This window comes from Calypte anna, chromosome 1 (assembly GCF_003957555.1).
Source record: "Calypte anna isolate BGI_N300 chromosome 1, bCalAnn1_v1.p, whole genome shotgun sequence".
NCBI lineage: Eukaryota > Metazoa > Chordata > Aves > Apodiformes > Trochilidae > Calypte > Calypte anna.
In genome coordinates, this window is record NC_044244.1 from 69,550,395 (window position 1) to 69,566,651 (window position 16,257).

A 16,257-nucleotide genomic window follows, 5' to 3' on the forward strand; every position below is an offset into this window, starting at 1 on the left:
AAAATATGTTTGTGTATATATATATATAGCAGTATATATTTTTATGTAATTGTGAGATTTGCTTTTAAAATGGCAATATATTTCAATTGTAAAGATTCTATTCTTACTTAATTTTGTTTTGAGGATGGGAAGATCAGTGTACAGGCAGAAGGGCAAGTTCTTAAATTGTAGGCTACTTGGAGGTTGAGGGTGTTGTTTCTTCGTGGCTGAGTTTTACTTTATCATTCTTACTGTTCCTAAATACATTCTGCAAATATTGCAGGTAATTATTACCTGCTGTACTTACTGCATTTTTTCTATATTCGCATTTTAAAGATACTGAAGTCCAGAGCAGATGAACAAATTACTAAGCATTAAATCTGAGGTATCTGATTTTTTGCTTATATTTTAATTGCTTTTTCTAACTGGATAGAAATATATAGATCCATAACAATTATCCATTAGTAGTTTTCTTTGGGCTCACATTCATGCACTCCATTACAGGTCAATTCCTCCTAGAAGAATCCCGCCTGATTGAAGCAGCTGAGATGGCAAAAAAAGCAGCTGAACTTGACAATACGGAATTTGATGTTGTTTTCAATGCAGCCCATATGCTCAGGTTAGTGCTTTTACATCTGCCTTATTTGATTTTCCTCCTTGTTTTTGGAGGAAAAATGTCTTTATGGCCTTTGCTTACAGAGTATATTTTTTGACGCCCATCAACTTTCTTGAGAATTCAACATTACTAGTAAGATAAAATGAGTTGGAGTGAAACTTTTGCAGGATTTAGCACTAATTTCTGTACACTATATTGCCGTTTCTTACCCTTAAAATTTCTGTTGTTCACAAGCAGGTAATCCTTTTTGCTTGCTTATAAGACCAGGTGTTTCTCTTGTGAAAAAGCTTCAGCAGAATTTCATCTCACCTAATTCTAAAATATTTAGGATGCATTGCAACTACAAATAATAGACCATATTTCTGATTTGAATGTAACTAGAGAATATGGATAATCAGAAATTAAATAAATATTCCCAGGCTAATGATGACTTTGAGACTAATAGGAGCACTTAATGCTATTATCAGAATCTGCGATTTAAAATGTAGTCTTATATTTAATTCTAGTTTTCTATCTGAATAGAATAAGATTTTAGACTGACTTCCCCCCCTCCTTTTAAAGCTGTCAGACATGGATATTCAGTAACATTAACCTGCTGCCTGAACATTCTCATTAAACTCACATTCCTGTAACAGCTGTTTTCTGTGCTTATTTCTAGGATAACTATCTAATTATTGTCTATTGTCCATTTAACAGCTATTACGATACTTGATTGTATCTGTGCGTAGCAAATGCATGAAAAAGGAAACAAAAAATATACTTTAGCACAAAAGTGCTACTGCAATCCTTTCTCTAACAAAGATATCTCACCTTGTCTGTTTATACTTTTAACAATTGGAATGCAAGGTGAAAAGAAAATGGTATTAAAGGAGGAATCCATTTCAGCTTAATGACCAGTGTTCCAAAAAGAAGTGTTCTATGCCAGAACTTTGAAATAAGCCCCTAAACAACCTCTCTGAAATAACTCCCACTCCTTATAGCTATGCTGCTTTAATGGACATCAGCCATGGTTACCCTACTTGATCTGGTTGGGAGAGGACACTTTGGGAGGTTTTGACCAATGTTGAGCTCAGTGATTCTAAACTGCATTAGAAAAACCACCAAACCAAAATCCTTCTCTTAAAAAGGCCCAGTGGTTTAGTTTAACTGGAATTGAAATGTGCTCCTTTGGGATACCCAGTTGGAGTAATTTTTCACTTAAATACTCAGCTTTCTTTGTGGAAGATTGTAATGTCTTCCTAATACCCTCTGGGAGTCTAAAGTGGTCTGGAGGATTTAGCAAGAGTCAGGATGGCAAAGTTAATTCAGTGCTGCCAAGTCTTTGCTAAAAACCACATGTATTATGATCTGAGTTTTCCTAAAAGGTTACAATTCTGTTGTCTGCCTTTGTCCAGTACATTACTTAGCAATTTATTCAATAAATTGCTTACATAATAGCTGTTGGACAAGGGGGTGAGTATGCATACATTAGGACAGAGCAGCTACAAATCCATCATGAATCTGTGGCACTACAGAAGAATCTGCTTTTTAGGATACTTAGCATGATGGAGAGCTGATTCCAAGAAGAAAGCAGATAACCAAGATAGAAAGGAAGAAGGAAAGAAGAGAGTACTTAAACTGGCACAGTGGCATAGAAAGAAACTATGGATGCTAAAGACAGTCCTAAATGGAAGGCTGACATTATTAAATGTAACAGTTTCAAGAAAGTCACTAACTGTTCTTTAGGTACTATAGAGAGCTATAGAAACTGACTGAAAAGCAAGAATTTTGAATGAACTGCTCAGCTGTGAGATAGAAAATATTTCATAGAAGTTCACTGGGAATGGAAGTGAATTGGCTGTGGTGAGACAGAAGGGATAGATTTTAAGGATGTGTTGTGGATTAACAGAAACTGATATTAATGTTGATCATGCAAGGTGTCCAAAATGACTCGGAGATATTAACAGCAATTCAGATTATTGTGTAAATTCTAGTTTTGGTTTTTTTTTTCAGAGCAGATATGTAGAATATGATACACTGTTGAATTAGAAAGAAATCATCTTTCCCTCCTGCCATACTCCTGTTTCCACCATTACCCTAAGGAGTATTCCAAGATTCAAAAACATATTCAGAATTTCATGAAACTTCTTTCCAAGTTGGGTTACAGATGGTTTGGACTGAAAACTATCACAACACTCTTCCAGTCTAAAATATTTTCTTTTATTAAATTCCTTTACTCATTGAGGAAGAAAAAAGAAAAAGAAAAAAAAAAAAAAAAGAAGATTAAATTTAAATGAAACCTGTTTAAAAAGTAACAAATTTTGAACGATGCATAGACTGGAATGGTGTAATGGTATGAGTGCTTTTTTTTTCCCCCCTCCCTAAATTTGCCACAGAATTGCTAACTGTGTCTAAACACAATAGTTGCATTTACAGTTATCTTGTCAGTGTAGCAGTCACCAGTTTGCTCCTTCTGTCAGGTATTCCAACACTGTTTACTTCTTCTCTTTGTAACTAATCTGAAGCTGAAGTCAAGAAAAAAAATGGGCTCATTCTGTTTGCATTATTGAGAGATCTCCCTGCTCCAATTTTTTTGCCTAGATGACTTCTGTAGGATCCTGATAGTGCAATAACAGATTAATCATGTAATCTATAATACAGATGAGATGTGGGATGAATTTAATTAATTTCTTTGTAATAGTCTCTTAGCGTGCTTGGCTGTAAAATTTGTTTTCTCAACAAGCTTTTGTTTTGGGGTTTTTCGTCTTTTTTTTCCAGACAGCTTCATTGAAGGGTCAGGTAGCTTTTGGGTGACTCTTCTTAAAAGAGTAATTGGTCATGTATTTCACTTCATTAGTATTTGCTATGCTCTTGCTTATAGCCTTAGTTTGAAGCCTATGTTTTGATGCAGGTATTTGCAATGCCATATGGTAACTGTAGTTTCAATGACTGAATCATGGATTAGCATTGCAAAGTTTCACTTTGTAGCTGTATACTGAGGTGAGCTGCCATGAGATAGGTTTCCTGGGATCTAGGGGGATGATTACTTTAAGGATGATGGATGGCAGTATAGAGACATCATATTAGACACATCAATTAGAAACAGCAGAAGAGCTTCATATTGTCTTCAAGTGAAAACAAGAATAGAAAGAATGGCTTTGCTTATAAGCATGTTTTGTAGGAATGGTTGGGGTTTTATCACGATTCTGTAAGATAGTGGGATGCTCTGGGAAACACTCACGTTACATGAAATTATAGGCTTTTTAAAAATGAAAGTTGCAATTACAGCAATGTTAGATGACATAGTCTTCAGTGAATTTCTGTGGGAGTATTTTGAGTTTCCAAACTACACTGACTGTTTGAACATGGAGTTGCAGTTGCTGGTACAGTCTGATAGGCACGAGTTCACCCTATCTTATTGCCTAAATAGGTTTTATTCATTCTTTAATTACTGTCCATGTGATTAAATATAGGTAGGTATGTATGGCTAAGCATATAGTCTATGTAATTTTGTTTAAACTGTGGTAAAACAAAAAACGTGGATGAAGGGTTACATGTACTGAATCTGATTATGATTTTGTTGTGACACATGAAGACCGATTAAGAATGACAAGTATTAACTTTCAGCATTTTAAAATAAGAATCTCTGAAGAAAACTGCTTTATAGCTGGACTGACATCCATGATTTCACTTTAAAAAACAAAATAAATCAAGAGTCTTAAGCCTTATGCCAAGCAATAGGCAGGTTAAAAATAAACCTTTCCTCATCACATGTTTATGTACTTAAGCCAGTCAAATTGGTGGTGTCTTAAAGCAATACATTTTTCAGTGATCAGCATGAAGATTCAAAATGAATGCAAGCTGTATATAACTGGGTGTCAGGAAACCTAAGAGCAATGTGTTGTCAAGGGCTTTTATGAGATGTCAGTGACAGTTAACTGGAACAAAATACAAGGAACTGGTAGGTACAGAGGCTCAGGTTAAGAGATATGAGAGAATAAAAAGTGGTGACAAATTTATCATTTAAAATAGTGTTGAATGCTAAGTGTTAATGGGGCAAATTAGATGTGTTTTCAAGGTCAAACCTCTTGAAAACATTTAGGATAGAGGTTGATATATAGCTTGTAACTATGAAAAGGACTCTGTCTTCTGAACATCTCTTTGCTTCCTTTCCTTCCTTTTTGTTTTAAAATCAACACTTTATCTAATGTGTCTACTTCCTTCAGTAGTGTCCTTGCATTGTTTGACATTGATCCAGAGGCATTTCCTGCTTTGTGGCATACTGAAATTTCTTACTTCTGTGCCTTTTTTTTCTCAAAAGAAAGCCATTCCAGGGCTTAACATAACAAATTTCTAGTTTAAATTTCCAGTGGACATAGGAACCAGAGTTCTGCCATGTCATAATTAAGGGAACTGCTGCTGAATGCCCCAATAATGACACGAGCATTTTCCTTACCAGCTTAGTGTGGTGTGCATTCATTTCTATAAGCTGTTTATAATGGAGAACTGTAAATTCAAACTGATTCCAACTTAGGAATCAATGACCCTTGCTTTCCTGTGGCATGTACATCCTGAAGCAAGCCATGTATTTCCAGTTGGCTAAAAGTAGACAGAATTTCAATTTGTTCCACGTTCACATGCCTAAAAACTCTTTTTGGAGGTGAAGTGTATCTACCTTCTGTATCTGCCTCTTGGGTAAGGCACCTTGTTTATTGTACTGAATTTCACCATGTTCAGAAATGCTTTGTTTTCCGACAATTTTGTCCAAAAAAGGAAAAAAACTAAAAAGCTTTGTGCCATCTTTCATTTTATATGCCTTGTAGTAAATCCTAAAATTCGGAAGTATGAGATTATGGGTTTTTTCAGTCATTTCAAGTTCTAGTAATACCCAGCAGGAGTGATTAAGATGCAGGCTAAATGAATAGTTTCAGACATTGAATTGTGTCTAACCACTTCAACCACTGAGTTGATGATACATGTTTAAAGTAATTTAAAACAGTTAACAGGTATAAACCATGTTCTACTTGGCAAATTTCTAGTCAGGAAGTGGTTTTGACATGCACATGAATTATGTGAGAAGCTTCAAAGGGATTAACCTTCTTCTCTTTCTCCTCCCAAGACCAATAACTGTCAAAATTTGTTGATTTGGATTAGTTGCCTATCCTGTATTATGTTGCTAATGTTTAAAATTTGGGTGGATGAGAGCATAAAACACAATCTGATCACTGAATAAGAAAGCATGTAAAAGCTCATGTAATGAACAAGGTAAAATCTCCAGATACAAGAGCTCATTTGATTGATGCTCCTTCAACTTGTGACTGTTCTTGGAAGCAGAGGAGAAAAGGTTAAAAAAATCAGACAACCCTACTCAGTGTTATCCTTGTTTTCTAATTTTTTCATTTTGTATCGCAAAAATACATCTGTAATCACATAACAATTACAAATATGCTGAAGATTTCCTGTCCTAACTCTTCGATGAAGGAACCTAGCTCTTCATAGGAAAAAAGACCCCAAATAAATAGCCTGAGGCTGCTTTGTTGTTCTTCCCCATTTTCTACCTTCCTCATGGCAAGTTTGTGATCAGCTTATATTCATTGGGACAGAAGCCAGAATGAATAGTTGTTGGAGGGAAATTCAGAAGGTGGAAATTAAGAAGGAGAAGAGTTTGAGAGAAGAGATAGAAAAGGCCTGTTGAGACAAAAATGTTTGGATTTCTTATTGCATTTTTGTTTGAAGGCACTAAGCTGAAAAATCAGAAAAAAACCCAACAAAAAACTACTAGAAGAATGTAGATGCTGTCTATATTAGTAAGGAAAAGAGGTGAGCTGATAGTGCTTCAGGTACTCAGAAACTCATGTTGATCCCCTGGGATATGAGATCTAAGTTTATATCCCCTCTCAAGCTGATATGAGTAATTGTTGAAGTCAGAACTCTCTTTTCTGAATTATTTCCCTGTGTCATGGAAGCCTATTTTTGAAAAATCATTGTATTTTCTGAGTTTTTTAATTTATTTTTTTTTTTTATGGAATGATGGTATTCTTGTGGATGCACAAAGAAAGGAACAGTATTATATAATCTACAGCATCATAATTTACTGTTCAAGTATGGTAAACTACAAGAAAAGAGGTTTTCTTCTGATGAAGACTGATACATCTCTGGTTTTGCCTCAGATGAGTGTTTGGCCTCCTGCTTTTCAATCCATTGTGTACTAATATAATTTCAGAACTAAAAAGAAATTATGCTATGCAAGGAGGATTTGTGATTATGGACATAGTGAACTACCAAGAAATCTTTTAGATTGGTGTATTTTGTGCATTTATTGGGGCAATATCCTGAAACAGTGGGAAGTAGTTGCACTATTTTGGTTTTAGCTATGTTTCTTTGGGTATGTTTTCTTTTTTAACCTACAGAAAATGAGGCTTAATATTTTTTTTTCTGTCCTGATAGACAAGCCAGTCTTAATGGAGAAGCTGAAAAGTATTATGAAATGGCAGCAGGATTAAGACCTAATGTAAGTACATTCTTAATGATCTCCATTACTTAAGTTGATTAACATGTTGAATGTGCATACCTTTGTGTTGAAGAGAAACCTCTTGCTGAAGCATTTGATCTCTCAGCCTATGTAATTATGTTCTTTTAATGGTTAATTACTGGACAGTCAGATAAAGCTGTTCATTTGTCAAACCACTCACTATACTTTCAAGTTGCTTCAGTGAAGTGGTCTAGCTGCAATTCTTTACTAGCTAACATACTTGGGAAAGATTTCTAGATTGAGGTTTATTTATCTACCTTTTACTGTGTTAAGTTTGGAAAGCTCTCCTAATTCCATCTATTTTCACTAGTAAAAGAGAATGAAAAGCTATCCTGTGATCCACTGTCAAACACATTTTGAAGAATACATTTATGCCTTTTTTTCTGTCATGAACTTCTGGCAAATGTTGTTTAACAGACATAAGGATTATTTTACTTCTGAGGTTGTTGTATATTAGCAAAGAAATGCTTATTCTTTAAAGCAGAGGCATTTGACAGACGCTTTTTAAAAAGAAAAGCTTATTTTCAATTTTATTGTATTAGGAGCTAACTTAATAAAATGTTTTCTTTTCACTACTTTTTATTCTACATTATATTTCTTTTCAATTACCTTCACATCTTGGGGAGAAACACTCATGAATATAAATAGGGCAGAATTTATTTTAAATACCTGGTACTTTTGTCTATGCAATAAATCAAATCTAGAATGCATTTCTGTCAAAGCAGTCTGCAGTGGCAAATGCGAGGATATGCGTGAGCAATTTCAGTCAAAAATAAAATCGCAAATAAAAAAGATATAAAAAAAATACAGGCTTAAAATGAAAGTTTTTAGACCTAAACATCAAAAGCAACATCAGCTAAAACCCAAAACAAGCTAACAAAATAGAATCCAAAAAAAGCCCCAAATAACTTTTTCTTATGAAATGATGCACTTTCACACCATCTCTTAAAAAATCTTTCAAAAATCTATGTATTTCTTTAGCTATACTTTGTGATATAACAGTTCTGAATCTGTGATTTCTTATGTTTTCAGATGCAATACTTTTTGGGTTTTTTGAGTGGACACTTTAATCATAGAATCAAATCATATAATGTTAGGACTTAGAAGAATAATCTAGAGATCATCTAGTCCAACCCCCCTGCCAAAGCAATATCACCTCAGGCAGACCTATTAGGAATGCATCCAGGTGGGTTTTGAAAGTGTTCTGAAAAGGAAACTCCACAACCTTTCTGGACAGCTTGTTTCAGTGCTCTGTCACAATAAAGAAGTCTCTCCTCATGTTGAGGTGGAGGAAGTTCCTATGTTCTAGCTATTAGCCATTATTCCTTGTCCTATTACTTGGCACCACTGAAAAGAGATTGGCCATATCCTCTTGATACTCACCCCTCAGATATTTTTAGACATTAATAAGAACCCCTCCTAGCCTTTCCTTCTCAAGGCTGAGCAGCCCCAGTTCTCTCAATCTTTCTTCACAGGAGAGATGTTCAAGTCCCTTTAATCATCCTTGTAGCAATCTGTTGGATTCTCTCCAGTAGATCCCTGTCTCTCTTGAACTGGGGGGACCAAAACTGAATGCAGTATTCCAGGTGTGATCTCACCAGGGCAGAGTAGAGGGGAAGGAGAACCTCCCTAGACCCCAGGATACTATTGGCCCTCTTGGGGGGCCACAAGGGCACGTTGCTGTCCAATTGAAAACTTTTATGTCCACTAGGACTCCAAGGTCTTTCTCCATGGAGCTTCTTTCCAGCAGGGCGGCCCCTAATCTGTACTGGTGCTGGTATTATTCCTACACACATGCAGGACTCCACCCTTGTCCTTATTGAACAGTTCCATACCTATATGTGTGTATATATATATATACACACACATGCCTACCTGTTTAGTGTTAGTTGCTAAGAGGTTTGTGCCCAGATTCCCTCTCACTGAGAATATTGTGGCAGTGCTGAAGCCTCATTCTGTGCAGTGGATCAGCCTTGATCCTAGAAAAATGAATTGCTTAAAGCATCTGTTTAACAAGAACCTTTCCTCTTCTGTGAATTTTGGATTTGGATGCCAAATAAACTGGCTCTCTGCTTTTTTTTAGCATGATTTTTTTTTTAATTCTGTGGGTCCCCAATCACTTCTCCAGTGAGATCTCTGTTACTAACTCCTCTCTTTTATTCACTGTAAAAGACAACTAAACAACTACATTTTTTGTGAGTTAGAACCACTCAAATTTTGATTCTCTTATACCCATTTCTTTACAAATGGTACACATTGTGATACCTCTCGCATACCTTTATTTAGTTTCTCAACCCTTTGTGTTGCTTCTGGAATGAATCCCTACTTCATACATGGTACTTCCTCACTTGATCCCCAGCGTATAAGTCCTTTGGATCCAGAAGCTGCTCTGCTGAGCTTTTCTACCCCCAAGTCCAGTTTAAATGGTCATCTGAGTTATGACTTTCTTTAGTTGGCTACTTCAGTGTTTTTTCCAGACAGCAGTCTCCACTCCTGCATTTGTCTACTAAGCATGCCTTTCATTTCAGTGTCTCAAGACTGGGACACATCAGTGAGCTTCCAATATGCCTTTGTGTCTGAGTCAGTTTCTCATTCGTCTAATCTATTTTTAAAAAAGTTGTGGCTAAAGAGCCTAAAAACATCCCCAGGATAACAGTATTCAATTACAGGAGAAATGTAACTCCTCTGAAACATGTAAGCCGTTGTTTTTAAGAAAGCAAACATAGAAAGATTTTTGTATTATTGGCTGTGATTCATTCATCACTGAACTAAATCTGCAAAATACTGGAAATAGTATTAATTTTCTTTGTGGAAAGTTTTATTTCAATGAATGCAAAAAATAACTATACCCAGTAAAGGAACAACTCAGTACAGTGTAAGTTGAAATATATATCCACATCTTGGATGTCGTCTTTGCTTTTATATACATCTTTATTCTGCAGACTGTAAAAGGAATTATAACACTTTGGTACAATAGCAGCACCAGCTGAAATGCAGTTTGGGTGCAAAGAAAAACAAATCTGATCATGTTATTATTCCAGATTTAGTCCTAACTGTTCTCTTAAGAATGTCCATGATTGGCCTTTTCACAGTAACTATGTATTTATCGCCTATGAAAGTAATTTCTACTCAAATTTCAGAAGAGCAGTATTTACTGTGGAATATAGTGTTGGTGTGGAGATGGGAATCATTTGTCTTAAACTTCCCTGAAGAAGCAAGCATTCTCAAGATTATGTCTATTTCCAAATAGGCTTCACAGAGTTGACTTTCTCCTGGAGAGCCAAGGGGAAGAGAGGAATCCAGAAAGCAGTTCAGAGAAGGAATCTGCTTTTATTTGCAGGAATCATTTCTTACAGGACTCTCTTTTTCTCCTTCAGCTCTATAGGTAACCAACAAAGAGCAGTTTCCCCAGCCCCTGGATCTTTTTGAATACTTTCCAAAAAATGCATTTCCACACTGCGTGTTTACCATCATCAAAACAAAGTCATTTTAGAGCAGTGAGAAGCTCATGTATGTTTGTTCTAGCAATGTTGGCTTGGATTTCTGTTAGTCACGTTGGTCTAATTTTAACAAATTCAGTTGCGTGAAAAAATGAAAACTTATGTTTCTTGGACAGCAGGACATGCAATATTTATTCCAAGTGGGAGTATTGCTGAGGCAAGTCTATCAGAGATGGTTTCTAGGTGCCCTACTTAATGTTCACAAACCAGGAAATCATTTTAACAAGTTGATAGGCACTCTGAAATGTGAGCTTTAAGCTCAGTTTGTTGTGGAAAAAAGTCATCCAGAAACTCTCTTTAAATTGGCATTTGTTACAGGAATGTCACATATTGACTTTTATTAACTTTTAAGGGGTCACTTGTGTAACAGAACTGCATTTCTAATTTTTTAAGTCTGAACTTGAAGCAGCCAATCTTTAAAAAAACTGCCCTAGAACCCCCACATATGGCCAAGGGTTCTTGAGAAACCAGGGCACTTTGAAGTATGACCTTGAGAGTCTTAAATGCAAGAGAGCTCTCCAGAGCCTTAAGACTTTGAGCCACCACCTTTAGCTGATTGGCTTAGGAGCATTCCTCAAGGAGGTGCCGTGACCTGCAAGTCCCTGCCATCCCAACCACACGTTAGTGTTGCTTGCAGTCTGGAGCTCGTGACAGCTTTAAGCCCCGTGTCATTGGCACATTGTCAGGAGCAGCTGTTTCCACTCTACCACTTCAAAAGGGCTTGATTAAATGTCTCGCTGTAACAACATACATAAGGAGACACACACATAGAACGAGGGGGAAAGGAGAAATGTACCTATAAGCAAAATAAATACAGTTTCCACTAGATGGTTTAATCATGATGTGGGGGACTAAACTATTTCTTGACTCGAAGGGTTTATGTAATCAGTTAACACAATATCATATTAAAAAGCAGTTTCTATTTTTTTCTCCAGTGCTGGAATTCAGATTTCATGTCAAAGGCTCCAAGCTTGCAATAAGCTCTACCTCAAGCTGTCTAACAGTTGAAAAAAGAATCCTGGTGACTTCCAGATAATAGTCTATATTTTTATAGCCACCTTATAGATAATATGCTTTCAGTGCCTCCTTATGGAAAGTATTCATAAGATCTGGGGTTTACTTATGGCAAGACCTTTAAAAATGAATGTACTTCCAGTAGTGCACACATCTTTAAGAAATAAAGTAGGTGTTGGATTTTATCTTGAAACATATGTAAACAAGCTCTGCTTTTTTATGTATTTTTTCCTCAGGTGTTTCCATGCCAAATTTCCCTATCCGAGGTTCTCCTGAACATTCAGTGATTCTCTCATGTATCTTTACCAGACTAGGAATAACTGTGAGAGAGACAGCTTTAATGCATTTTGCCAAATTTGTATTTCCTATTATTGCCAGGGAGAATGTTCACAGAACTTATAGGAGCTCCTGCAGTGTTTGTTCTGCTGCTGATGGCAGTAATGGATGTTTTAACAGTGATTCTTAAATTGTCTACAGCTGATCTTCAAGTGAGGGATCCTGCAGATACCTCATCAGTGATGAGTCTCTTGCTCCTGCATTTCTTTTGAACAAGTCTACCTAGTGCCTGTTGTCGAGTCCCAGTTGGAGCATCTTGCCATTGCACTCCTTGTTTCTGGACCGTAGTACACATAAAGCTGATATGGTCCTCTAGAGAAATGGTATATATATATATGATTTTTACACCATGTATTATTGCCAGTAAAGCATGACACTCTCTTGTTTTAAAATGTTCTTCTAGCTCGACAGTTGTTTGTTCAAAGCAATGAACACATGGCAACCTTTTATCTTTATGATAATGACCACAGAGCTGTATTTTTAGGTAGCCTCCAGCAGATTCACCTGTTCAGATGTTTTCCACTACTTGTGCCTGCCTTTACAGTAGATACAAAAGTGGGCCTGGTAGGGCAGCTGGAGATTCTGCTGGTTGCCTGCTTCCCTCTGAGCTGCTCTCAGCTTCCCCTGCCCCATGTCAGGGGGGCTCAGCTTCCCGCTACCAGCACCAGCTGCTGCTCAGCCTCACATTGTTTAAGGCTTCCACTCAAGTGTGCCAGACTTTCCATCTCAATGATATGAATGGTTGTGGATGCCTTCCAGCTCAGCAGCACTCTTGGCCTCCTGAAAATGCCTCCTTTCTTTTCTTCTGGTGAAGGTGTGAGGAATAAGAAAAAATTCCCAGGATCTAGTTCTTCTCTTCCTGCTCCGTTGCTTCCTAAAGACTGAACCAATTGTTATAGGGCATGCAGAACTTTTAGGGACTAAAAAGAGCACTGTGGCTTCCTAATGGGAAGATAGACATGACTGATGGGAATTGTATTTCCAGATGGCATACTTTAATGCTTTGAATTCAGAAAACAAGAGGGGTAAGAGGCTTAGGCATAGATCAGCTTCACTATGAGAGGAGACAGTGGAAAACCCTAAGAGAAAAGAGGACACCGCTCTCTGATCTCAAAAATGTGAGAGCACTTTCTCTGTTATGGTAAATTGGTAGGCTCTGGGATTTGGTATCAGAATAGCTTTGACTGTGGTCCTCCTAAATATCTTAAAGACATATTTAGGGTTTTTGTTGTGCAGAACTATCTGTTTCAAGATAGGCTGTTGTTCTGAGTCTTAAAGTATAAATACTTCAGCAGAGATTAATGCCTTCCACTTTAAAAAAAAACCACAAAACTGCACCCAAAAATACTCAAAATACCCCAACCAACAAAAAGAATCCCAAGAACCAAGAAAACCCTGACACAATAAAAAGAAAAACCCATATAGAGTTTCCCATCCCTATGAAATCCATCAGGGGACAAAGGACACACAAACAGGTACTATTGGAGTAGCACTATTGACTAGATTATAGTTGCTTCTGATTCTCCTGCACATGAGAGGTAAATTGGGTTATATAGTTCCTGATTTCTTCAAGTAGCTTTCTACAAGCATCTATGAACTCTTCCTAATGTAGAGTTTTTAAAACAGTAAGCTGCATACCCAGAAATGCTTTGCAAAGTAAGCAAGAAATTTGTTGTCATGGCAATTTGGAGTGCTTTTCATTTACTTTTTAGCTATGGAAATGTTTACAGATTTCCCATAAATATTAATCCTTTCACAGTCTAATTATTGGCATAATCTATTTTCTGAGTCATTCCTCTTCATTAACTCTAAAATGTATAGACATGTTTTTCTTTAACATCTAGAACAAATCTTGGAAATAAGCAATTATATTCTAACTTCTTTTTTCTAATTTAATTACCCTTTAATTACTTTAATCTTCTTTAAATCATCAATTACTCTTACCAAGAAATGTCAAAACAGTAATTTTTTGCTTAACATGTAATTTCAAAGAAAGAAATTGATAATTCATGTGCTATTTGTCTAGGACATGAGTCATACAAGATTTTCAAGTATATCTGGTGGCAATCCCTTGTTTCTTGCTTGGAACTGGTAATAGAGTATTTCCTTAAAAAAAAGCAAACAAACCAACACATTTTTTTAATGTGCCCATTTTCCATTTCAGGATCTGTTCCCCAGAGTGTTCAAATCTCCAAATTGTGTCTAGAATCTCAAAAAAACAAACAAACAAACAAACAACCCAAAAAACCCTATCTATATCTCTAAAATGTAAAACACCATGTTTTCACAGAAATCATGCATGCTTATTATTAGTCCAGTGATGTTTCCTATGAAGTTAAATACCCAAATATCAAGGTGTAGGTTCTGTTTTCTCTCCAGGCTGCCCTTCTGACACCATCAGATGCATATAATTTTCAATATGTCATAAATTCTCCAAAAAGAGGAAATTCTCACAAGAAATAGTACTTGAGCTATGTTATTGTCAAGAAATTTAGAAATTTTATAGGAATGTGCTTGAGTTAACATGAGGGGAATTCTTAGTGTCCTCACAATTATTTTTCCATGTTTCATATGTATTTTTAATATAGAAATCTGAAGTCTTTTTCTGGTATAAAGATTTGTTTAGTTCACCATCAAAATTAAGAAAAAAAATCAAAAAGGATATGACATCAAGTAATACTGTCTCTTGGAATGGAGATTTGTTTCATCTAGCATTTTTCATCCACATCTAAGGAGACAGGTGATTTTTTTTTTCTGTGATTATTTTTCAGTATGAAAATAACTGTGCAACAATTGTGCTTGTGCTCAACTGTTATGTTAATTTATTGAATAATTCCAAAAATAGATTTGCAAAACTAACAGGAAGTCAGAGCCTGGATTTGTACTATTCATTTAAATGAAAGGAATCATCATGCTTAGAGGTGATGGGAGGCTGTAGTTTGTAAAGACACTAAAAACTAAAAATTGTGGCAGTGAAGAAGATCTATCATGAACAGACCTATGCACTTGATTGCGAGTGATAGTCTGGTAGTAAGTAATATGGCAGGAGGTACAATGCTGACTGCATCTCTTCCTGGAGACAGCAAGACTGGCTTTGCCTTGTAAACAAAGCCCTCAGTGTCCATCAAAAATGAAGTGCTATGATAAATAGAACTCACAGCAGTTGATTACCATTTCAGAAATGAAACCATTTGTTTGAACTCAATTAAAAGAGAATCCATCAAGCCTTTTCCTACTAGAGTAGTCTAGTCCTGACTCAGGAAACAATGCAATGATTTTATTCTTCAATTAGAACTGATAAGGAAGTGTTTTTATACTCGTTAAATGAACCAAGCAACAGGACACTCTCAGTGGGATGCTTTTCAGTTAATAACTTCATAATTTTCTCCTAATCTAACTACAATTTTGATCTATTTCTCATTCTAGGACTGACTTTTAGTTGTGGATTGGCAAATTCTATTAGATTTCTTTCCTCCCCTTCCCCCTCCGCCCCAAACTTCCCACACCTCTGGATGTATCTAGGTGTACAGAGGAAGAATATCCTACAATAATCCTGGTTTTGATCTGAGATAACAGCCTGAGATCTTTATGTTTGCAGAGAGCTAGGAAGTGGATAGGTGGCAGGTGTCCAATTGAATCCTTCCTTGGAATTTGTCTTTAAGAGGAACTATAGTACCAATTTGAATGTATTTTTTCCAGGGAAATTTACAGTCTGGAGATCTGATGTCTACTAATGAGAAAATGCAGTTAGGAGGGCATGGATAGCTTTTAATTTTTCACAAAAAAAAGACCCTTTTGTTGAGGCGTTGTGAGCCACTGTATATTGGTCAGCTCTGCATATTGCATTTACACGATCCTATTTACCACATTTAGTTTCACTGGAGAGCACATACACAGTCAGATGTACCCACCCTGTTGAAATAAGTCCTTCCATATAATGAGCACATCTATTACTAAGTGGAGGCAGTTTTACTAATTGTTCAGGTGCTTCTGTAAGGATACTGAATAATACTTGATAGTTTGAGAGGCAGGAATTGAATTTCCTGCTGCTAGTCCTGCAAATATTAGTTGTCTTCTTCTGCCTTCAGAAATAATGAATTAAACCTTTCTTAGAAGTGTTATTCACAGTGATGCTTCCTTTGTTGCTTTCTTAAAAACATAGTTTGAAGAGTACAAAAAGCATCTGTTCAATGAACAGCAGTTATGAGAAGTGAAGCCTCTGACCTCAGAGTAAGGTGTGTAAATCTACCCCTGAACATATAATGCCATTATTGATATTAATTACCTAAAAAGCATTGTAA

At 36.3% G+C, this 16,257-nt stretch overlaps 1 protein-coding gene across 1 annotated transcript in view; it reads left to right on the forward strand.

Annotated features, from left to right (window-relative positions):
- TMTC2 (transmembrane O-mannosyltransferase targeting cadherins 2) overlaps positions 1 to 16,257 on the forward strand; it is a 248,807-nt gene that overhangs the window by 222,096 nt on the left and 10,454 nt on the right. The window contains exons 10-11 of the mRNA XM_030456167.1: positions 484 to 598; positions 7,022 to 7,085. Coding sequence (XP_030312027.1) covers positions 484 to 598; positions 7,022 to 7,085 — 179 coding nt within the window. The remainder of the gene's footprint in view (positions 1 to 483; positions 599 to 7,021; positions 7,086 to 16,257) is intronic.